Source organism: Ciconia boyciana, chromosome 7, assembly GCF_034638445.1.
Source record: "Ciconia boyciana chromosome 7, ASM3463844v1, whole genome shotgun sequence".
Classification (NCBI taxonomy): Eukaryota; Metazoa; Chordata; class Aves; order Ciconiiformes; family Ciconiidae; genus Ciconia; species Ciconia boyciana.
In genome coordinates, this window is record NC_132940.1 from 20,380,368 (window position 1) to 20,405,306 (window position 24,939).

General features: G+C 40.3%; 1 protein-coding gene across 1 annotated transcript; it reads right to left on the bottom strand.

Annotated features, from left to right (window-relative positions):
• Window positions 1–17: 17 nt before the first annotated feature.
• Window positions 18–24,864, bottom strand: CNN3 (calponin 3). The gene is made up of 7 exons (XM_072868572.1): window positions 24,700–24,864; window positions 5,321–5,442; window positions 4,802–4,868; window positions 3,227–3,364; window positions 2,589–2,705; window positions 1,690–1,836; window positions 18–1,130 (listed from the first exon to the last, which is right to left on the bottom strand). The coding sequence occupies exons 1-7, from the start codon at window positions 24,754–24,756 to the stop codon at window positions 783–785; spliced, it is 996 nt and encodes a 331-aa protein (XP_072724673.1). The 5' UTR covers window positions 24,757–24,864; the 3' UTR covers window positions 18–782.
• Between the last annotated feature and the right edge of the window lie 75 nt (window positions 24,865–24,939).

The window sequence follows — 24,939 nt, forward strand, 5'->3', positions numbered from 1 at the left end:
AGACAGGATCTTCCACATACCTTTAAGAAAAAATATTTATTTATAAAAATACACTGGGATCAGTTTGAGAAGTGTGGCAATAAATACAGTTCAAGGAAGAAAAAGCATTTCTACATGGATATATTATGGCACAATAAAAGGTAAATGCACCATCAATCATGGGACTTCTGTTGGCTCAAGACTTTGTACAAGCTCCCTTTTTAGTAAGACAACTATTTCTAAGTTTGGTCAGTGTTGATAATGGAATGAATACACAATCACAAATGCACACTTATGTCTAATGCAGGACTTACCATTAGCAAACAATACCTTAGAAACATAGTAATGATATTTAAATCACTAATGTGATGTCTTAGATTTAATTGGCAAAGACCACATTTAACTTTAAGCATGAAATTCTTTTATCTCATCTGGAAAACAGAAAAGCTGTAAATATGTAAAATGAAGGCTTAATGTGGTATGTAAATACCTACTTAAGTAGAGATTGTGAAAATGCATAGCTCCTTATTAGACGACCTGGCTGTACAAGAGCACTCCCCCTTTCACAGTATTCCTTTTACTTCATATGCAGTTATTGTTTATGCTGTAGACTACAACTGTTACAGCACTAAAGGCAACTAGACAGGGAAAGGGCAGAGAAAGGAAAAAGGAATGTACGTAAGGCAATATTTCTTTAGGTACATTAAGCATAGTGTGTAGGAAAGACAGGTAACAATTCCACAAGGCTAGTTTCGTTCTTACTGAATAAAATAATGGACTAATACTGAACTTCTGATGCCAAGCTAATAATCAATGCCCTGGTCGCTGTACTGACCATGGTAATCTCTTTGATAGTCATCTTGGTATTCTCCGTGATAGTCATCTGGGTATTCTGCCTGATAATCGCTATCGCTGATTTCTGACCCATTAGTTCCTGTTCCTTGGCTGCCGTTATGAATGACAGGTTCTGTTGGTGCAGCACAGTACTTGGGGTCATACACTTGTCGTCCAAGCCCATACACACTCATTCCCTTCTGTGAAGCTACTTTGTTGGTACCCATTTGTAATGAAATAGTTGAGTTATCCACAGGTTGTAATATGTGCTTCTGATCGTAGATGTCTCTCCTGGTACCTGGTGCCAGCATACCAGCCTAATAAAACAGGATTGTAGAGGTTCAGTAAGAAGGTCGAGAGCTGTGGTTACTAGATTTATGATTACAACTAGTACACCTTACTGGAAGTGCTAGTAAGTAGCAATTAAAGCATAACAAAATATAGCACAGCAGCATGTGTTCACTAGTAGGTAAGTCACAGAAGAAAGTCCTTGCAGAAAGGTCCAGTTTATTTCCCTCTTTGGAGAGAATATACTAAGTGTTCGGTCTGAGGTAGTGTCCAGGAAGCAATTTCTTTTTTGCCTCTGCCGAGTTAGTACTTGAAATGAAGTTACTGTTTTCTTCTGGTATAACACAGCCAGCTGGAAGCACCAGGTCATTTTTATGCCTTAAGATATTCAGCACAGAACACACTGGATAGTGATAAAAAAACTTAAGTTCTTCAATTACTGCATAAAAGCACAGCTGAACTGTACCCTCTCACTGCTGCCAGTTAGACTCTGCTACTGCACGCAACTCACAGACTCTCCCATCCCACTGTGCTCTCCCAGGTTGAGCTGCATCCCCTCTACAAGCGTCACCACACAGTCCTGCTTACCTGACTGGCTCCTTTGTTAGTGCCCATCTGTAGGCTAATTGTCGTCTGGTCAAATGGCTTATCAGTTTGCATTTTTGGATCATAGAGGTGTCTTCTAGTTCCATAAGCAGTCATGCCTGCCTGACTGGCACACTTGTTGGTGCCCATCTTTATTGGAGGAAGGAAGAGGTGGACAGAAAAAGTGATTTTTATTTGTACAGCAAGCACAGTTTAAGGAAACAAATATGGTTGGTAACTGTGATGGCTGATGGAAAAAGTAATTACAGTGCATGCTGTCCTCATGTAGCTTGACCACTACCTCTAATAAATGACCCTTTCTCCATACCGAGCTTCAAGAGGAAAAATAAAGGCAAGTGTCATCCTAAGGCATTTCAGTGACTGACATTTGCCCAACTGCATGTGGAATTAGAATGGAGGTATGCATCAAAATGTAATAATTAACTTTTACCCTGGACAGTAATGATTCAATTACACTGCCACAACTTCTCTACCACAGGAATTTCAAGATTTTATGCCAGTTATTTTGGTTTTTATGACTATTAAGGAAAGTGGAGAGGAAAAAAAAGCTTCTACCATATAAGGAGCTTTAGCTATCCAAAGACTCCTACTTTAAAAGCACTTTAGGGGACAGAGGTGATACTGCTAATATTAGCTGTTCCTTTCCTCCTTATCACTCTTATTGCAGATTTAAAACAAACAGAAAAACCTTCCAGGCAGTCACTACAGCTTATAAAGCCAATCAACTGCTTTCAAGCATGAAAACCTCATACCTCCTTCCATGACAAGAATATATTGTAATTCTGCAGCTGTTTTTGCATAAACAATATATCAGTTAATCAAAACAAGAAAGTTGTTCTCAAATATAACAGATTACCTGCAAACTTGAATTTCATACTTACCTGCAGGCCAATTACACTTTGACCAGCTTTTAGTTTTCCTGCATCAAAACTTCGTGCTTGTTTCTCTGCATATTTGACACCAATATCAATTGTAGTATGAAAACCTTTAGTTTTTGCCTATTTAGGGAGAGGGAAAATAGAGTATTCAGTGTTTAAAGTATATTTTCTGCTGCTGGAACACTGGCTTTACGGCCCTAACCCTGGCTCTCAAGTGATGCCACAAGCAGGTTTCTCTCTTATGAGAAACTCTCTGTGTCAGGGGTGAGAGAAGGTAACCGTTCCCCATGCCATTTGAAGGTGGCACTCCAAAGGTACCCAAGTATCTTGTCCGAAGGCTATTCTGCAGGGATTAGTGTTCTCCTGTGAGCCTCCCCGTTTCTGTATATGCACACGTAGCTCCGGAGCAAGGCTATCTGCAGTCAGGAATCCTAACTCTGAACTCCAAGCCTTCCCTGGATGCACGAGGTAGGACACAGCCCTCTGAAGTGCAACCTCTGCAGTATCTCAGACTCACAGTAGTATCTATCCCCTCCTGACAGGCTGTGTGCTGTTTTCTGTATTTACATGAGTGGTAAGGGTGCACGTGCATCTGGACTGGCATGTGGATTTGTGCCAATTCCAGGGGTACAAATACTTACCAGACCTGCTAGTGCTACTAGAGTAGTCTGTACTTGAGTCATATTTCCATTTTCAAAAAGATCATTTGCTTCAAAAATATCATGTGGCTTCATGCCGTAGACTTGGATGGCTTTGATAAAATTCCCAATGTTCTCCAGCTAAACAGAAACAAAAAAGCCAGTTTTCTACCCAGTGTTTCAATTCAGAAACTAAGTGATTTTAAAGCTTTCTGGTGTTGGTTTGTTTGTTTGTTTTGCTTGTTTTACACAAGTTCTTTGCCTTGTGCAAACTGGGCAAAACAGCGTGGTTAAGAGTGACTGGTAGGAAGTTTGAAATTATTTTTCATTAGTTTTAATATTGACTTAGAAATCAATCTAAGGGTTTATCTAGCCTGGCATCTCTCCATCAGTGAGTATCATATACTTTGTTAGAAGGGGCTTAGATGACAAAACTGCCTCAGCTATGTCCCTTCCAAGAGAAATCCTAATCTAAAACCTGCTTCAAATTGGAAAATTTGACATAGTGTCCACGCTATTTGAATTCAGCAATTTATAATTTTGAGTAAAATAAAAACATAACTACGTGGATAGTAAGAACATTTAACTTGGTTTGAAGGTATTATCTTGCTCACCTCCTGGGACAAATTCAGCTAAGTTTTTGGGGTTTATTAGCACTTTTTAGCACTGTGCACCGTAGAAATTGGAAAGCAAGATGGAGTACAAGGAGTAAGGACTGAATCTCATCTTTCCTTCTGAAGTCCTAAGATGTATTAAAACTTAAAAAAAAAAAAAATAATCCTCCACCATATTTAGAAGTGTTCAATGCCAATAAAAACAAGAGGCTGACATAGCAGTATTAAGCTAGACCCAGCAACAGTAAAGGCAGTCAACTCTAACCAGCAACCCTTCCAATGCTTGTCCTAAATGCATGTGGCCTTTGATAGTCCCTTGGGAGGGGAAGTGCTAGATAGGGCACTTGTAAGAAATCAGATCTGGATATACTGAAATAAAATACATACTGTAGTTTGCACTATATTGTTTTCTGAGTTCTGATACACAACCATTTCTTCTGAGACTGTTCAGGTCCTTTCCTTCCCCATCCTCTCAGGAGGGGGCATCCTCTCAGCTGCTTTCTCAGGAGGACACTTTGTACAGTGACCTCGAATGTCCAGGTACAGGCAAGCTGTTCACCTAACACCTTGCAGCACTGCCTGGATGGAAAACTCCAGTTGTGATTTAATAAAAAAGTTAACAGCTTTTTTTTTTTAAACTTGGAAAAAGGCCTTGCTATATGGCTCTATGTTCTTCTTCCATCTGAAATTTCACCTAACAGCACTAAAAAGCCTAGAAGCACTACTATTACATATGTATTACTCAACTGCCACTTATGAGCCACCTCAGCTGTAGTTGCTTTCTGTTAAATGCTGTTCATGTATGCCGTATCCTGAACTGTTGTGTACGTATCACATACAAAACTTGGTGCTATTAAGATTTAAGGTGTACCATATTCACAGCAAATTTGTTAATACAGAACAAAAGAACTGTTTGGGGTTTGGAGGGGTTAGAGGTGTAGTTTTGGGGGGTGTTTTGTTTTACCTGGTGCCAATTTAGTTTTGATTGATTAATTTTCTTCACTGATCCTGGCTGCAGCTTATTTATAAGCCTGGGGAGGTGAAAAAAAGGGAAATGCTTAAACAATAAATCTCATCCTCATACCATCTGTGCAGGCATTATATAATATTTTCACTCATGCTTTATTAGTTGCATTAGTTTCATCAAAATGGTTAATTTTTTGGTTTATACAGAGTGCCTAGCTCAGATCTCAGGTCTAACAAGTCTAACAGACCATAAGAATTTTTGTGTGCCATTTGATTATTATAGAAAAGAGCTTCACCATTAAATTTAGAAATACTTAGAAATCTTTGCTAAAATATAAAGGAGATTTTAAGTTTTCAGTCTTTTCCACAGTTTCAAAGAAGCTGTCTCCCACCCTACTGTCATCTATCTGTGACTATCAGAGTTGATGTGTTTTGAAGGGGAATCTTCAGAAAGTCCCTCCTTAGTTCCTCAAAAGTGGAAAACTGCTAAAAATAAAGTTACTTAATAAATGCTTACTCGCATAAGATTATGCCATCTTTTAATCCCAGTTGAAAGTTTGCACCAATGCTCAGCCCTGTAACCTCTTCTATCCAGTTACGCAGATCTTCTTCTATCTGGGGGTCATATTTCAGGGCAATCTGTAACACAAGCAGTTATAAAGTTACTTCACGAGAGAAAACTGCAACTCTTTCCCCCCAAATCTGTTTCAAAGAATATGCTATAGCATTTATCCAGTACTGTATTTTAAATATCAGAGTACAGATGTAAGTCTTTATCCCTTTTACTATAATGTTTATGACTTGACGAAATGTTTATTTGCAAATAGCGCTTTGAAGCACTTAACAGTTCTTCCTACTATAAGAATTGCTGGAGCTTGTGAACAGTCTTTTGACAGCTACAGAAGAATGATGACTTTTTTGAAGGGGGGAAAAAAAAATTCTACATAAGTTGTACTCTAGCAGGAAGTACAAAAGTGAAATAGTGTGTTATGAACACAAGAATTCTGAATTGCCATGCCATCAGTACTACTGCTCAGATGTAGATTCTACATGGGGACTTTTATATAATAGATTCAAAGTTATTCAGCCAAAGATTATGGTGGGTTTGCTTTTTTAGCTAGGTTATGATTAATGGAGATGACCTGGTAAGTTTTTCCCTTGTTGCTACAACGTTAAGAGTTATCTTGCTGGGGATTCTGGGGGTTGTGAATGTGGCTCTTTTAAACTTAAGCCTTAGTATGCCTGCTATTTCTCTTTTCTTTGGCCTTGCTGGAAGACTCTGACGGAATAAACTGTGATCTCATGTCTTAATTGCAAAGTTACTGCAGTGTTACTTTAGAGAGAGAAAACCTGCAATGGTCTTTGAAGTTAAAGGCATCAAACAGAGGCCCAGAGTTGTTAGCAAGGGGACTTCAAACTCCTTTTCCAGATGTTCAGACTTCACCACTCAGTGTGTCAGTTTATGCTTCGGTCACTAGAAATCAATCCATCTGAATGGAATGCTTAAAACCGGTAAACTTCAACAGTGCTGGCAGCTAACGGGGCCCACACTCCACTCTCTGCCCTTTGTTCCCCTCCCCTGAAGAGACTGAAAAGCACCTCAAACTTCCTTCAGCCTAAACCTGTTACTTTTGCGATACTTTTCAATATTGGAGAGTTGGAGAAAAGGGATTTTATCACTGAAAGCATTGCTACTTTTTCTGCAAAAACCCCAAGTTATTTGAGCACAAGATTTTATGGCGTAAATAAACTCCACTAGTGCGGAGGTTGGCAACACTTTTCCACCTTCATTAGAAGTTGTCCCGCATGGGTCAGTGAGCAAGACAGGGAATGAGGGAGCTACCGTGAGAAACCTGACAGGCAAGCACAGAATGTACTTGCAGTATTTCTAACTAATGGAAAATCAGCTCAGCTACTACCAGTTGCTTACAAATTCCTAACAAGAAACTCATGTAAAGCCATTAACATTCAGATCAAAATGTAAATTTCAGACTTTTTACATATAGTCTTAGACTTCAGCCCAGAAAGGCCAGATATTAGCAGCTATTTATACTGCATGAGATTATAATTGCAACCTATCTGAATTACTTGGATAGAGGCAATTGCTACATTTTGGCTAGCATTAGTAATCCCCAACTCCAAACTGACCAAACTAAAAATTACAGTATTCTGTTCTCTATTTTTCTTTGAAGGGGAATGGAAAATTCCTGTATATCTGGCTTTACTTCAAAAACTTGTCTGAGTAATACTTATTTTCCTTAGACTATTTGTACTAGTGGTGCTATGGTGCCTTAGTTACAGATCAAGATAATGGCCTAACCCATTCTCTTATTCAGATCTTGATTAAGGTGTAAAATTTTGTGCAATATTCTGCAGAAGATAACAAGTACTTCAGTGCTTAGACCAATGCTGGTCTAAAATAATCAAGATACCCCTTTTTTCATTGAACAAAAAAGGACGAAAGCTCAGGTAATACTGCCTAGTGTGAGGAAAATACTATTTTTTTTTAATCACACCTTTTGGATATTAGATAGCTAAGATGAGAAGCAGACTAGAAAAGCTAGCTGAAGTTCACAGCTCCACAGAGGAAGCTGCTGCGAAGCAGTGCAACTACATTCTTTGTTTATAGTGATGGTAGTAACAGTAAAGGGTGGATAGCCCCTTTTCTGAGGGGCTACCAGAAAGGTTAGCATCTTGAAAATGGTGTATGAGGAAACTGGTTATCATCTTTCTCCTTCCTCACCTGGTGATTAGCTTACAAATTACTTTTCATGGCTATTTTTATTTCCTATGGAAACAAGGCTTATGTGATCACAGCCTTAATTTGTCTCCCCCAGAACATTTGGCAGAACTCAACTAGCTTGTTCAAACTTATAGAAGAGCTGCAGTCTTGGACATGACTGAGTCAGTTATTTTGTGTGAAAGTAAGTAATTGTGCAAAGGAGAAATATGCCAAAACATCCCCAGAAGAATGAAACATAGCATCATACTCTTATTACACATTACAGAACCTACAGAGATCTTACAAAAGTGATCTTACCCACAAAATCCTACGTGACATATACAGACGAGACATACAATAGATAATACATTTCTGTACCCCAGTTCAAAAGGAAAAACAGGATTTGTAGAAAGGCCAGAACTTAGTATGTTCCGATTGTCCAGTTAGAAGAGAGCAGACAATTTGGGCTGGTCATTTGTATGTTGACAGTTCATGCTATGTTAAAATCACTGTTCTAACATGCATGTGGGTACAGAGTGGGGTTTAAGCTTATCTCTTCCACAATTCTTTAGTTATAAATGTAACGAACATAATGCTTTCTGAAAATTCAGGCCGTTTCTATTTCAGTGTAGCTTAAAGAAAATGCTAAGTCATAGTTTAGCCATCCTGCAGTTGGAATTGTCTGGAATACAACCGGAATTGTCTTTCCACAACTAATTTTTCTGCAACTTCATTTATTTTTAAGTACCGCTAATCACTTTTTTTTTTTTTTTAAAAAGAGGAAATTAAGTCTGTGATCATGCCAGCAAGAGACACATTTTAAAGATCAGACCCTCTTCTCAGTTGGCTTCCTGCTATCTGGTTTTAAACTTTTCTAAAATCTTTATATCCATTGCAACAATTGAATCTTTTCTACGGTGTTCTGAAACCATAGCTTTTTTCATGGCACCAGTGACGAATACTTTGAATGAAGCTGCTCAGCTACTGCTTTCATCTTTAGTAGATTATGTTTTCTTTTGCTGTGGACTTGTAATATTTAAGTATCTTCCATGAAAGTTCAGTACTTATAAAGGATCAAATGTTGGCATGTTGATTAGTAGTAATGGAAAAAGCCATAATTTTTTTTCATTTATATCAAAGCTTCCAACTTCCCCTCATAGATAGTGGTCAAAGGAAAACTGGAACAACTCTGATAGACACATGGAAAATATGAAGTATTCACTAACTTAGCGTTACATAACTTCTCCATAACTTCTGGTTGTGCCATCGGGAGTATAAGAGCTAAGAATTCAAAGTAAGCATAATGCCTCACTTCTGGTAGTACCCGACCTGTCACCCTCCCTGTTCAACCCCTTCTTGTCACATGTTTAAAACCAGATTCTTAAGTTTTCATGTCTTTAGCTTTTCAGATGGATTGAGTATAATTTTCAAATAAACTATCACCACACTTCACTTTTTGTAACCTAGTTTCCCACCATTTCAAAAATAAAAACAAAAACTTTACCATATTTAAGTCAAACAGTACAGTAGTGAAGACAATTCAGAGAATCAGCAGATTTAATGGTAATGCTTTTAGTGGCAATAAGACAAGTTTCCTCACGTGTATAACCTTTTTTTATTTCCTATCTCTAGATAAGCACTGTAGTGATACCCCAAGACACTTTAAGACCTCTTGAAAAACTCAAGATTTGAACACATGTGAAAGTACTCCAACATAAAGTAAATATTTTTCAGAAGTGATAAAATTCCATCCGATTAGTTCTAAGTTCCCCAAGCAATGGGGGTAGCAATTTAATATTCAGCTCAGTTGTAATCTCAAATATGGAATGCACTTAGTATTAAATGAGGAAAAATTTTGCCATTTTCTTTCTTTTATATGCTTGCCAAGAAAGATTAAAATAGCCACACTTACAGAAGTCTTCAGGGTTCTCACTCTTATTGGCTTCCATATCTACTTCCCTCCCTCCCCCCCGCCATCTGTAGTACAAGAAAAGCAGTCATCACTGTTTTTATCAAGTATATGGATTCCTGGAAACAAATGAAGTTACATTGGCCAACTTCAAGGGACACAGGGACACAGACAGATCATTAAAGTTACTCAGTGTGCCTGTAGCATGCTAAGTTTGAGTGATGATGTTAACCAGTGTTTCACACCATAAATGATATCATATGGACTTTCAGTTGTCCTTTTATACTAATCTTTTCCAAATTACACAGTACACACTGTACACTAAGGGCTACATATATGCCAAATATCCAGTTTAAGAGTTCAGCTGTCTATTTTGCTGCTACTCTGGAAAAATACTGTAAGAGTATCTCAAGGAAGAGTTTAAGCACACTGCATAGCTTTTTACAGTCACTGGAACTAACAAACAGAAAACTTTGTAAGATAAAAAGCAGGTATAAAAGATGTAACTTTCAAAGTTACCCATCATGTCACAACAGCTTGCAATTCTTAGTTCTGATTCAACGTTTGACTAAAGCTTCAGGCTTTATGCCCCCACAGCAGTGGTCAGATGTTTAACGTGCAGCACGCTAAATTTAAACTACTAGTAAGCATTTGAAGAAACTGCTCTCTGGTCAAAAGCTTTAACAATAAAAGCATGTGCTTGTTAAAGTGAGTGAAGAACTCTCTCACAGGAACTGTGTTTGTCAACAAAACCTAAGATTTATATACATATAAAAGTGCAGCAGAATAGGTTGTATGTCACTGTTTTCCAAGGTAAATAAAGTACAGGGCCATGTACAGAAAGAGAAATACTCCAGGACTTTACTCCAAAGAGGCTACACACATACTTTTTCACCAAGGTGAACAGAAAAATAAATAAAGCCCTAAGTTTTAGATGTTAATATTCTTCATAGGGAGAAATTTGGTGTGGCCCATATCCTTGCTTAAAGTGACACAAAATGATTGATTTTTCAGTCAAAAAAAGATCAAGTAGATAAAGCTTACTGGATTTCTAATAAGTGTGGGAGCATATTCATCTCATACTGAATTTAATCCAGGTCTAGCCAGGGGTTTTAATATTAATTTTACTTTTACACATTTAGGTCACAAACTACTGAAAGCAAATTAAGATAACTAAATGAAAACTCCAGCTTTTAAGACCTAAAGTTGTACAGTTTAAATTTTAAGCAGCACTTTGTTCCTATATCAACTTTTCCATTTTTATTAATTTGGAACAGAGTGAAATGGAATTCTTACGGTTTCAGTGGTGCCTACACAAACATCCTTTGCGTTGAAGTAAGTACTACCCTCAGAACCGCTTTGTCTTGCAGAGGCCAAAGACACCAATGCTGATACTTCTTTATCATTTGCTCAGCACTAGTTTGCGATGAGATCTTTCCTCTCCCCTTTTTTAAGGCTTTATGATGGTATGGGGAAAGATGAAAGCATAATTTTCTCCTGGTATCAAGGCAGAAGCTCTCGGAAGCCCTTACTCCTCAGAAGTAGGAGTGAGACAGATTACCCAGCCAGTCCCAAATTATTCTCCAGAATTCCAGCTACTGGCACCTGAGCTGCCCCATTCTGTTCATCACCTGCTGTTCTGGAACACAGTTCTGAATCTCACATCTAAAATGTACACAGCAAAATGTCTGGGACCAAAAAGTGTTAAGAGCTTACTGGTTATGCCAATGACCAAGAAAAAGGCACAGAACGGTAAGCGTTCTTCTCATAAGCAGGAAGGAAGGTTTTCTAGATTTATTTTTTTTTTAATTATACAACTGAGTTAAAACTTTCTGGTAAAAATTCTATGGTGTAAACAGATTACTATATATTCCTAATGTTCAGCTTCAGAGGTGAGTGAGAGTGACAAGGACATAATCAGTATTTTTCTGCAGGACAGTTCTAGTTGTCTGCCAACACAGTGGTTATTTAGTCATAGAATAAATAAAGAGCGTAGCCTTTAATTGGAGACAGAGAACCTAAGACAGTGGGGAAAATACAAGGTTTTGATTTTTACTGAAAGTGGGTGAGAAGAGGGAGTGACAGAGTGCTAAGATTATTGTCAAGTGGAGCTTCTTGCCATTTGAGCTACCAGCCCAATAACCTTTCATCATAAGGACAAATTAAAATTCCCTGTTAATTTCACTATGTTGACCAGGACTGCATGCAAAAGCAAATGTCAGAGGAGGCATGTTTGTGCAGGAGAAACCCAAAGGCAAAGGGAATGTAAAAAACCAGATGAAAACCAAAGAGGAAAGTACTTCAAAAACTGAAAGCCACCATTAAGTTTGCTCTGGTATTTGAACATGTATTTTTTTCTGTCATTATGGACTGTTGTACAGAAATGCAGAGAACATACTGTGTTAACACTAATATTGAAAGATCTCACTATATCACACTACACTACTTAGCACAAAAATTTTACAGCTGTATCCATTTTATTTAATATTCAACAGTATTTTATGTGTAATTATTTTATGTGTAGCATAATTGATAACTTGCCAACATCTCACTGTCTTCTCTGTAAATCAAAATTTAGGCTACAGTCTTTAAAGGAGGGATGGATGAGCATTAATCCCAAATTCCTGGCACTCTTCCTATCAGTACCAGTTTAAACTCTGTGAAGTAAGGACAGGTCATGCCTCAAAGTTTCCAAGTCATCTTACAAGATACCTGTAGTCATGCACGGCGTTTGTTGCCAGATCAGCAGGCTGGAAGAACTAAGTGTTCTACTCCCTGGCTGTCCAGTATGATTTTGTGACAGCTTGCAAACTATTCAAGAAGCAACCACCACCATCTCTTCCCTCAGAGTGCACTAACAACTCAGATGTATGCCTGCCCTTGGACTGAAGAGCAGTTCCCTCTCATTCTCTGCAGCTGTATTACTGCAACACTCTCACCCATTCAAATCTGTTCTCACAGTTTTTCTCACATTTCTTGTCCTGACTTTTTCTTGTCAGTCACAGTTTTCTGGCTTATAACTCCAATTCTCCGTAGTCATCAGCTTCCGCTTTCAACTGTAGCACCTTCTGGTCCTGCCACCATACATTATACTTCTTGATATCAAGTCCCTTTGCACTGTATCTTTAGTCTGTATATCGCTGAACAGTTTAAATTTCTTTGCAGAACGTGGTTTCAGTAATATTCACTGCCTATTACTTGACATCATTGCTGTTTTCATTTAAAAAAGCACTAGGATATGAAGTTTCTTCTCAGCAAAGACAGTGTTGATCCAACCCAGTGAACAAAAGCCTGTTACTGCCTGAGGAGAACAGATTCTCCTTGCTTTGAAACCCACCCCCAGTATGACTGGCTTGAGCTCTGGTATGACACAGCAAATCTGGGCAGGCTCTGACATCACTGGCAGTGACGTCTTCTGAAACAACGTGCTGAGTGCTGCACTGAAAATATTGGTAACCTGCTGTACTGACAGACTTCAGTAATACCTAGTTGATCTTGTTTTGTGGGGAAAAAAATATATAATCTAACAGAATGATCTGGTGCATAAACAGCAAAAAAAACCCCCCAAAAATCTGAAAACAACCTAGTTTTCCTAGTAGTAACCCAGGAAGTGTCTCCTGAGACAACTTCTACTATAACTCTGGTGGAACAGTAGTTCTCAGAGGCTAGACCAAGCCTGCAAACAGAAGTAGTAACATCAATGATCATTGTATCTTTCTGAGAGTACTTTTCTAATCTATTGCTACTACAGCAATCCAGGAAATTATATATTCTTTCAAGTTTACTTATTTTTTTCCCCCAATGGAACAGCTTTTAAAATATGTCATGTTACAAGCAAACTGTATTGTGACTCTGTAGCCCTTCCCCAAGGCCCAACTGTGTTGACAAGTCTTCCAACTTAGCCTTCCGAATAGGACCACAAAATCTGATTATTTTAGTCTGAGTCTCTCTCCACACCTTTTTTCTTCTCTTCAAACCCTGTTCACTTACCAAGAAGAGGGATTGTGTTTTACAGTAGCAAGTGGCTAATTAGTAATTCAAACATACCTCTCAAAAAAGTTAGCTAAAGAAAACTGAAGTCTGTCAATGCAAGATTTGCTAAATGTTACTCAAAATGCACATTCCCTCTGCCTCTCCAGCAAAGGCACAGTCCATGCTGCATTTTCTCAGTACCTTTTTCAAAGGTAAACCTCAAGACTCTGCTGCTTTCACACCTCTATTCCTCCCACCCAATAAGCTCAGACACTTGACTGTTCACTGCCACTTGTGATCCCAGGCATAGGCTTGACTGAAAAACAAACCAGATGACATGGCAGGTCCGAAGGTAACAGGCATTTCCCAGTGCTCAGTGTTCCCCACTGACTGCTCTGATTGTATTTGGTCGCCTGTCAGCCTGCTCCGATTTAATTCCATGAACTCACATTAGCTGAACAGGCTGACTGAGGTGCCTGTGATAAGTATTCATAAGGAAAATACAGATTTCTCTCATTCTTACCACTTCATCCTTCCACAAAATTATTCAATCTGTGGGTTTTGTAATTTAGGTGAAAGATGTGATTTCTTGAGAAGTTCCTTAGCTTCTACTAGATAGCAAAGTCTTCCTAGGTACATCTTTCATACAGGTAGCAGATCAAAATCTCTGAATTCACATATAGCACATTTTTCTGGTTAAGGTAATTTTCCCCATATCTAGTTTTCTTAGCAGAAGCACAAGAAATGCAGATTTCACACCCTAAGCTTTAGAAGATCTTGCCTATCACCTGCTTCATGCTACTGTTTTGCTTTACCACCTCCAAAAAAAATGGGAAGAATGAATTCAGCACAACGAATGAAACATAGTAATATGCTTCTGCTGCTCCCTGCCCTCCACCACCCCACCCCACCCCTTCCTGGGTATATCTCTGACCAGGTAAAGTTCAGTAGGTGACACACAATGTTAATTATATTCCAGGAAACATCAAAAAATATTTTCGATATGGCCACCCAGGCAAGTTGTGCTTTAACCACATAAGAGTTATAAGAAGAATATGATCTACAATTAATGTGATATTTTTAAAAAGTGATGACCACAAACACATTAGAAAATGTTTACTTAATTTTGTAATAATATCCATCTTTAAAGGCCTACAATTGAAATTTAGAAGATTAATGAAGAAAGTCTAAGAAAAGAAAGACAGAGTATTTGAAATTTACATAGTTCCTATAGGCACTTCTATATAAATCATAAAATCTGTATAGCAGACAGCTGGACATATATATTTTTTAAAAAAGTTTATGATTAGATGAATTTTTAGCTCAACCTTTTATTTCATGAAAGTGTAGTTTAAGTTATGTAAAAATCAAGCCATAAGCCTGCTATACTGAAGCTTATACTGAATACAAAAGAAAGTACTACTGCTAAAGTAGGAAAGACAGTCAAACTCCTAAGTAAGAGGTTCTGGTTAAACACTCTGTAGTAACTTCTAAACCATCATTTTTCAGCACTTAAGCAAGTGCAGGAAGAACAGTTAGCACTGCTAGAGGCAGGCAGGGGATGCACATATGCACTGCATCCAAAACTCTGGATACCACAAGGTAAGTTGTAGTCTCACTACGCTGCACACCTGAATTCACTGTAGGTTTGAAATACACAACCAGCAGTATGTGTGGGCAATGCTGTATTGCAAATGAAGTGTGAGAGAGGTCTCAATCCTCTATTATTTAAGGTTCCATTCTTCTGCAGAACAAAATGCTTGGGTGCTCTGACTGAACTCTAACTTTGTTAGTTATGTTTTGTTCCAATTCTTTTCCATCCATTCAGAGACCAGTTCTTTATCTCTGATGTTTAATCTCACAGCTTTTTTGTTAATTCTTTTTATTAAAACTTGCTAGATTCTTTCAAATATAAGTACCTTTCCATATCACAAACATTTTCATACCATCCTTTATTAATGATAAAGGATGCTATCAAGACAGACCACAGTAAAAAGGCAATAATCTTTATTTTCTTAGAAAGTTACTTGTACTTTTTACTTTTATTGGGGTATGATTCATACAATGATGTCAGCAAGGTAAGGGGACAACTTCTTGCAAAAATAAGCAAAGAACGTTCAGTTTTAGAACACTAGATATGTGTCTGAACTACATATGCTTCATTGACTTAACACTGTATCAACTTTCAGATACGATATACAACCTAACTTCAAACTGATCCCACGCAGTGTTACAAAGTTAAGTGTTATAAAGCAGTGGCAGTTCAGGCTGGTCAGGCGGTGGGAATCTCACCAGGAGCCACAGTACTGCTCCAGATCCTGCTCCAGTGCATCCTTCTGCTTGGTGCGTGCTGGCCTGAGCTCCGAGTTGTGCTCTGTCCATGCTCAGCACAGAAGGGAAATGTTCTGGTGGGGCCCCCATTAGCAGCGAGGTAAGAGCTGGCTTTCACCATGAACATTTGAATATTATAAAATCCCTTCCCAAATGCAGGTGTCTGTTATGCCTTATCTTTTGCTGGCAAGGCTTCTAGCCTAGTCAATTGATTAGAGACAACAGAAGAATACTTTTCAATTAAATTACTCTTATTAAAGCAAAAGCAGGAATACTAAGATAATGCTCTCTGTCTATAAATATGAGGCTGTAGTAGTGGAAATATCAACAGGAAAGCAATGTAACAGGAGAGCTTTCTTAGCAGGAAAGCAAAGTAAGGTTTTTATAGTAGTAACGTCCAGTTTTACTCTGGGAACAGCTATGGTCCAAACATTCAAAGTAGGGTAGGAAGACTTGTTTAGAATCTATCTATAATTCAGCCAGCTAGGACTTGATGCAGTAAATCAGATCTCAGCTTCATGAAAGCATTTCAGAACAGCAAGGAAACGAAGGCAAGGAAGTGCAGAAATATTTAGGTTTTGCCCAAATCTAGGAAAAGACTTGGTATTCAAGTCCTGCAGGGTGTACGCACAAGGCACGTATAGTTTCACTTCACTATACCTCTTTAAAGATTACTCTGTAACCAAAAGAATGTCTGCCTGAACAAAGTCATCAAGAAAACTCCCGTTTAGACCCCAGAAGACCAGGTCAAGACTTGGAAGGGAAGCAGCAAAGGCATCGAACGGTTAAAGTCCAGTTTCCAGGAGGGAGTGAGGATCAGTGACCAGAGGCAGTTCAGACTCCCAAGGCTTAAAGCATGCTTGGCCCAGCTGCTGGGACTGGGTAAGGCAGTTTGGTGAGAGTCCAAGCAGGGCACTAGACCGTAGCTGCGACAGCAGTGCTTCATGCCTCGCTGTAATGGTCTCCTCTCGCTGCCAGCTCCTCCAGTGTGACTAACACCTTCAAGTCTTTGTAATCTATACATCCAGAATCATATCTGCTTCAGGTAAGAGATGGTTTTATATAAGCAACAAGAAGATTAATTATGTCTCCCCTCCTAATATCTACTAAACTCTGCACTGATGGGGGGGGGGGGGGGAAGGGGGGAGGAAGGTTTGTTGAGGGGGTTTAAAGAAAAAAACCGCAAACACAGAACCACCCACCTGAAGAAAGTCAAAACTGTTTTTGAGAAAAACACTGTAAATAAATCCCACTAAATTGAAACAACAACATAAGTTACTCTGAGGCATTACTGCAAACCCAAAAATATTTACCCAAAAGAGAGCATTTGCTGCTGAATATAGCTATACAGGTTAACAGTTGTTTAGAGTCAGATACTTACAAAAAGCATTTTTAAGCAAAAGAGCCCTCTTAAAGAAAAAAGAAGGATTTTCACATGATCTCACTTAGAAAAAATCTGTTTCAAATTGCCCTACGTGTCCTGGCCTCAAGCCCGTTTTTACTGAAGGCCTTTCCTGTACAGTTCCATAGGGGACGGGAATCTCTACAAAGTTTGCCTTAAAAGGATGTGTCAGATGCGCAGTGTATACAGTGTTACGTAGCTACAGAAGCTAACAATTCTGAGTACAGAGAAGTTTCTATCCTTTATTCTCCAAGGCAAATTACAAATTATTCAGAGGTAAGAAAAAGCCTCCAAATTAATGTTCTTACAAAAAAAGCCAAGGTGAGAAAAAAAAATCACTGATGTGCCATTATCCCAAAACCATGCATGCATCCATCTATCTTTTAAGGGTATTGCAACAGCAACAGAAATATAATAGGTATTTTTCTCTAAATTTTAAACTAAGTCTAACTCTGAAACCACCCAAAAAGCATATTCATCTGTACATTTTAAACAAGTGAGCAATACTGTAATACAAATTAAACTTATTTTCTGAGACTACTAATCCCATTTAATTGTCATGACTCTGTCAAACTCAGTTTGCTTTCTTCAGAGGTGTTCTGGCCATGGGAGGCATACTGTGAGCTTGCACATAAAGGATGCAAGGCTTGATGCTTATCCCACACCCTTAAACATTAACCTCAGGAAGTTTTATGTTTTTCTATCACCAGTACAAATTTTACTAAAAATTTATTAATCCACCAGAAACAAGGTCACTATAATACATTTTATAAATTTACAGAAAGTGCTTTAAATTTGAAAGTGCAGACAGTGTTCCTAAGGTTAAACGTAACAAAAGTTCACAGCAAACATCCTCACTCTTAATTTACTTAGGCACCACGCTTTGCTGGCGGCAGCACTGGCAGTCTTTATCTGTGCTGTCCTCACACATGCGCGGGAGCAGACTGGTCTAGTGCCCCACCTCTGCTTTGATGTTCATGGGGCAGCGGTAGCTAATCCCGGCTACGCCATGCCATTCATCACCTTCCTCCTAGAAAAAATGGTGTAAGCCAAGAGACAGAACTGGAAGTTACATCTGTCGCACAGGGCTTAACACGGGGCAGCGATACATGTGTCTCAGTTCAAGAACGGCTGTCTACTCTTCGAAGTGACAGTTTTGAGGCACATGAGGGCTCCAAAAGACAACTGTCAACTTGGCAATGACATGCCAAGGTTTATGGGGAATTTAAACCATTGAGGAAAAAGAAATTAACTCCTGTGTCAGTGTTTTACAGCAACAACTGCCAGATGTCACTAGGGTAGCCACTTTCACAGGTTTGTTTCATTTCACCTACCTGGGGGCTACCGAACAATGAAACGGGATATAGGGTATGCCTGCCTAGTGGGGGTTGTGCAAGGGCTCCTGAAGGCAAGTCTCCTTGTTCGTGGGCTTGGGCAAGTGCACAGAACAGACAATGCTTGGCTGACAAACACAGGAGGCTTTAAGCAGGTGGCAGGGGTGCTAACATCCAAGTTGCTGGCAAGGGAAGTGTTTCCATGGCAAACTACTTGCCTCTGCTTATCATGAAAAGACATGTATCCTAGGTATGAACTGTCAACTCAATGCTACTTAGGCTGCATCACCATTAGTTTGTACCTGTCAGTAGGTCTACTTATTACTGTTGTAGTATTAATACTTCTATTGAAGTAGCCACAGAATTGGAAACCTATACCTGACACATGTTCAAGAGAGCAGACCTGTCCTGAGATAGCAACAGTGAAAGAAGAAAATGGGTTAGACATATCAAGATAGACAGAGCAGACACACTGAGCTAGACAGTAAAGGATGAAGATGAATGGAGACACTGCAGTTATGATTCTCCACTGCTCCACTTCCTCCTTTAAGAAAAAAAACTAACCAAAACATGTAGCTATTGATTAGGGCTACTGCATTAATACCACTTCTCAATCAATATGAGAACTCTTCACACACAGGATCTTACACTAGGATAATACAAATTAATAGGTTACTACAGCTTAATAAAGCTAGTGTTTCACTCAGTTTCTTTAAAAAACAAAATCCTCTGCAAAATTTCCAGAAAAAGGCTAAATCCATGTTTCAGCAATTGAGGTGGCAAACACGTTCTCAGAAGCGTAAGAGGCTTCTGCCCAGAAAAGTAACACTGCATGATTTGGAAGTGGAGAGAAGCATGCAGCAGGACCATTTTCTAGGAAGTACTGTTGAACCCAAGTTACTGAAATTTCATACTGTCAGTCAAGGTAAAACTAAGCATCAGAAAGAAGTAACCAGCAGGGATATTGTAAATAAGTTGGAGAATTCTCATCATTTGATTGCCGATACATTAAAAAAAAAGCACCTTAAGACTAACTGACAAAATACAAGTTTTCATTGTTTATATCACTAATATGTTTTAAGTGACACATGTAGTTATTGTGCCAAACATTGATTGACTGTAAGTTCAGCTATGGAATTATTCCACTGTCATATTTATGTCTTGCAGACAGTTTTGCTGTTGCCGCAGGTATCAAAACTGTACCATTAAGTACTATTCTCTTATGTTGAATGCATTCTGTGCATCTAGTTGATAGATTTCTTGACTAAACCTATAGTAGAAGTTTTCACTCAGCATTTCATTCACCTCTGTGTCTTACAATTATAAAGGAGGTTTGGGAACAGCTATTAAAAAAATAGGATGCTTGAAGATTAACACACTGAGAGATTTCTGGAAGACAATAAATATAAAAGACAAAGTTATGAAGCTGCTCATTTGAACTGCAGATCTGTTACTAAAGCCTGGATACAGCTGGAAAAAAATTCACAGTTCTTTGGAAAAAATACAGAAATTGGACACAAAGAGAAAAGTTTCAGTGCTATGCACATTGAAACTGATATTTAGCTAGTGAATGTTAACTTCAAGAGCTATGATCAACTATCAGAAACCATGAATTAATTGGAGCAAACTGAAGTTCAATGCTTGATCTTGTAAAACACTTCTGCTACTTCCTCTGAAATTTCCTTTGTAAAATCTCAGTGTATATATTTCTATTATAATATTTCTGACAGTTGGAATCAAAATATTGGCTTTTTAATTTATTCTCCATGCAACAAACTTAGGATTTGTATCATGGAAAAGGTCACACAAGCTGATTTTATTTTAACATAAACACCTGAATTTAATTTAAAACTTTTAAATTAAAGGTATTACTTCTTTAAAAGCTATATAGACTTCTATGTACAAGACAATCGGGAATGCAGAAATCCTACACTGTCAGTTATCATCACAGAAGATATCCACCTGTGCTCTCCAAGCATAAGTTCTCATTGCCTTTATCCAATACAGTCTTCATTTCTATTACATCCTTTTAGACAACATTAATAGAAATATTTATCACCAGCAAACATTCTTAGATAAGGCTCATAAAATTCAGTGAGCATACCTAAAGGTTTGCTAAAGGAAAACAGTCTACAGGAAGTGTGGAAGGGTAAAACAAGTGTAGAGTAGGAACAGTTATATTTTAAGAAGGAAAAGAGTATTATTACTGTTTTGAAAGGAGGGGTGAGAAAGAGGAAGGAGAGGGCCTAACAGTCCAACTACAGGCTGCCAAAACTTAATCTAGCTATTAAATCACTAATTAAAAACTCTGAAAGTTAATGATTCAAATCTGGTTCCCAGTTAAAAACATTCATAAAAGGGTAATTTCTGGACAAAGAAATTAAATCTGTTTATTTGGCCTGTAGCAAGTGAAATACCGTACAAGAATTTTTTCCTCAGCTGTTTCAGGAGGAACACAATAATCATACCTAAGGCTGGTTAGTATTATTCACCACAGACTTCATTTCTTTTTCATTAATTCATATTTGCCCTCGAGAAGGAAAGCAGGAAGTACTACTGCCCTCCTGCACACTTGCAAAATAAGAGATATTTTGTTTACAGGCTTCATTTGTCAACCAGCCTCCAGTTTAAAAAGTTTGTTTCCCTTCCTTTTCCACATCACTAGCACTTGACCTTTCAGGGTGGCAGCTGCAGGGACAGACTAACTCACCTCAGTTACTCTGGTGTCTTTAAAAAGTTTGGAAAATGGTACTGACCAGTGCCAGCTTCCTGATGGAGGGATGGCTTGGAAGAAAGGTTAGAGACTAGAGTGAAGACACAGGATAACCAAATGCTATGCAAAGTTTAACTCCCCATACAGACCATATTTCTGCCCATCCTTCCTTTCACATGGAGATGAAACTGGCAGTGTATCAAACGTAAGAGGGGGGAGAAGATAAATGCCTGCCTGATACAAATACCATTGCCATGGGAAGGGTGGAGTCACTAGGAAGCAGCTGAATGAACTAGAACCTCTCCTTCTCCTGCCTGGCGTTCCTGTTTGCTCCACACCTTATGCAGTGAGACAATGGAGCAAAAGCTTCTGCTAATTTCTTACCTACCTCAGTTGTAAATCAGAGACAAATATAACATTAGTTTGTAGCTTTATCCAATTGCATAATCATCTCAAGATATGCTAACGTCATGCACTGCAGAAACTCTCCCATTGCTTACGAAGAAAATTATTTATTGCCTGCAGAAGAAACTATCCATTTCAATCAGCTTAAAGGGCTCCTCACTGAATATTTGTTTGGGATCAAGTATCTTCTGTGATCTCAAGTAAACAGGGAATCAGCTTCAAAGGGATTACACTAGTTTGACTACCTACACCTTTCTCATGCACACAAGCTGGGAACCAGTACACAAATTCCACCCTTTGTTTGTAGGAACGAGGAAAAGAGATCCGTAACAGAGACCAGACACCTTATCGTGTGAACTAAGGTAAGGAGCAAAACAAGACAAGGGTGGAGCCTCAGAAGGACAAAAACAAAAAAAGAGAGAAAGAAAGAAAAAAAAAGCCCTAAACACCAAGCTAAACAAAGATTTTAAGCTTTGAGACAGAATCCTGAACATCAATTAAACAAAATTCTTATAAAGCATCAGGACATGTTATATTCATCTATTCAAATACCAAAGCAAACAAAAGGTCTCTCTGAACACTAATACAATGCCAAATGAGAAAATAAAGAATAAAAACCAAAACCAAGAGACTTTTCTGCCCAGCGCAGCTGGGCCCTCAGGCAGCACAGCTATCAACACATCTGTTTTCTGCAGAAAAACACTGCTTGGGGTTTAGTACTAAAAATTTCAAACAAGGGCATCTAACATTCACCATTATTCAAGCAGGGAGGTACCACAGCTACTTACAAACATTACACCAACACCACACTAAAAAAAAAAACCCATAACACAATAGTTTGCATGAAGGTCAGTGTTTTAGAAAGTCTGATTAAGATTCGTACCAAAAAATGGTCCACCAAGAGTTGGAAACTAGATGTTGTTCTTCAAATCTTTATGAGACAGAAAGATCTGGAAAAAGGAATTTCTGATCTTTACAAAGACATTATTCTCTGACCCTCTAGAATTATACAAACAGACACATATCTAATGCACAGACCCATGCAAGATACTAGATAGGAGGTACGCAATGTATCTGTCTATAACATAATTGCTTTGAAATTCGATCTCTTACAGTAAGAGCAACATTCTCAAAGTTCAAAGCTGTATCTTTGCTGGAGTTTTTGTTGTTGGTTGGGTTTTTTTGTTCACTTGTTTTTTTTAAAGGAGGTGAGTTCATTTGTCTTCGGCACATTTGAATAACTTTATGTCACTGCTGCATTGACATTTCCAAGGACTGCAGCAGAAGCCCGCATACAAGTAGACTGAAGCTGCCACAGAACATCCATCCCTCCACAATATTTGCATTGAAGAAAGCAGAGAAAGTGAGTGAGATGACACTCAGCAAGATAAAGTAGAAGGCCCTTTGCATAAAGGCATGAGATACAACAGTTTCAAACCCTCTGTTAATGCACCGGCTTGGAACAGTTCCTCTCAGGAGGCCCTAAGGAAGCTGATGACAATAAGAAACTGAAAGAAAGAACAAAGAACTTCTTCCCATCTTGTCCCCATAAAGGGATCACTGCTAAGCCCATATGATTCTGTCAATATTTTTTTAAAGTAGAAGAGCATTTACTTTCTTCCCAATTCACATGCAGTAAAACACAACATGTTTTATTGTCTTTTTTTAGACTGTAACGGTGTAGAGAAATCACTAAGTTTAGACGTTGGAAGCAATTGCTCTGGAAGACATTTGGTTACATGATGTCATCAAACTTTGTGGCAGAACCTCATAATCATCCTGAGAAAGCTAATAAAGAAAAAAAGAAGTATATTTTGTAAAGTTTTCACATACTAACTTAGACTTGCTGCATAAATTACAGTGTTTAAAGAGAACTACTTTTCTCCCTCCTCCCCCGTCTACTCAGCCACAAGTAAAACAGGATTTGGGGATTTGCTGAAGCCCGAAACCAGACATGTGTGTGAAATAACCAGTTATTAAATACCATGTTTAGAATTTAAGCCTGTGAATAAAGACACAGCGCACCAACTTATCCCTAGTTGTTTACCGGTGTAATTTTTATTGCAAAGGTTTTTGCTCTTGCCAGGTAACTGTTCGCTGCAAGGTAGCCGTTTGTGTAACAGGCCACTAACGTAAGCACCTTTTGTTCCACAGAATATGAGAAAAATCAAGGACAAAGTCAGAGCAACTCAGCACAAGACGCACAAAAGGCGCACACCTTCCCAGCAGCACGGGCTCGGCCGCTGTCAGCGGTGACTTTTTTGCCGTTTTAAACCGAAGCACCGGGCGCTGTGACAAGCCCCTGTCACAGCAGCCCCCGCGCGGAGCTCTCCCGACCCTGCCGGAGGCGCTCTCAGCAGGCCGCAGCGCTCCGGCCAGGCTCGGCCGGGCCGGGGACCCCCGAGGCGCGGGGCCGGCCGCCCCCGCGCGCCTTTGTGTGCCCCCGCGGGCGGGGCGGGGCGGGGCGGGGCCGCGCCGGGCAGACAATGCGCGGTCTGTGCGGGGCCCACGCCGATTGGCCGCGCGCCGCCCGTGCCCATGATGTCATGCGGCTGGAATGCGCCGCGCGGGCGGCCGGGACGCGCCGCGCGTCTCATCTGCTTCGCTTCGCTTCGCTTCGCTCCGCTCCGCTCGGCGCGGGCCGGCTGCGCCCTGCCCCGGCGGGGCCGGCTCTGCCCGCCGCGCCGACCTGCTCCGCCCCGCCGGCCGCGGCACGGGCTTGGGACGGCTGCGGGCCCCGACGCCGCGCCCCGCCCGGTGCCGGCGAGAGGAGAGGGGACAGCGCCCGCGGGACGTCCCGCGCCAGGGCTGCCGGCGCGGGCAGGTGCAGCCCGGGCGGCAGCGCGGGACGCGACGCCGCACACGGGTCCGCCCGGCGCTGACAACTCTCCGGTCCCCGCCGCGGCAGCGAGTTTCCCGAGCGGCGCCGCGGAGGACGGCGCTGTCCCAGGGGCGGCGGCGGGAGCATCCTTCCCGTGCCGCCACCGCGCGGGGCGGGCGGGGGCCCCCGCCGGGCGCCGCAAGCAGCGAAGCCTCGCGTCGCGTCCCGCCCCCGCCGGCCCGGCGCAGACAAAGCCCGGTCGAGCCCCCCGCCGCCGCTGCCCGTACCTTGTTCTTGACCTCGGCGGAGAGCCCGTAGGAGGGCCCCTTGTTGAAGTGAGTCATGTCGGCGGTCTCCCCGCTGCCTGGGGGCGCTGGTCGCAGGCGCTGGCGGCTCCGGGCTGAGGCGAGAGTCCGCCCGCGGCCGCGGAAAGTTCTAGTCCCTCCCTCACGGCCCGGCCCCGCCGCCCTCCCCGCGGCCGTTGGAGCCGCCCGCGCGCCAATCGGGGCGCGGGGCTGCGCCAGCCC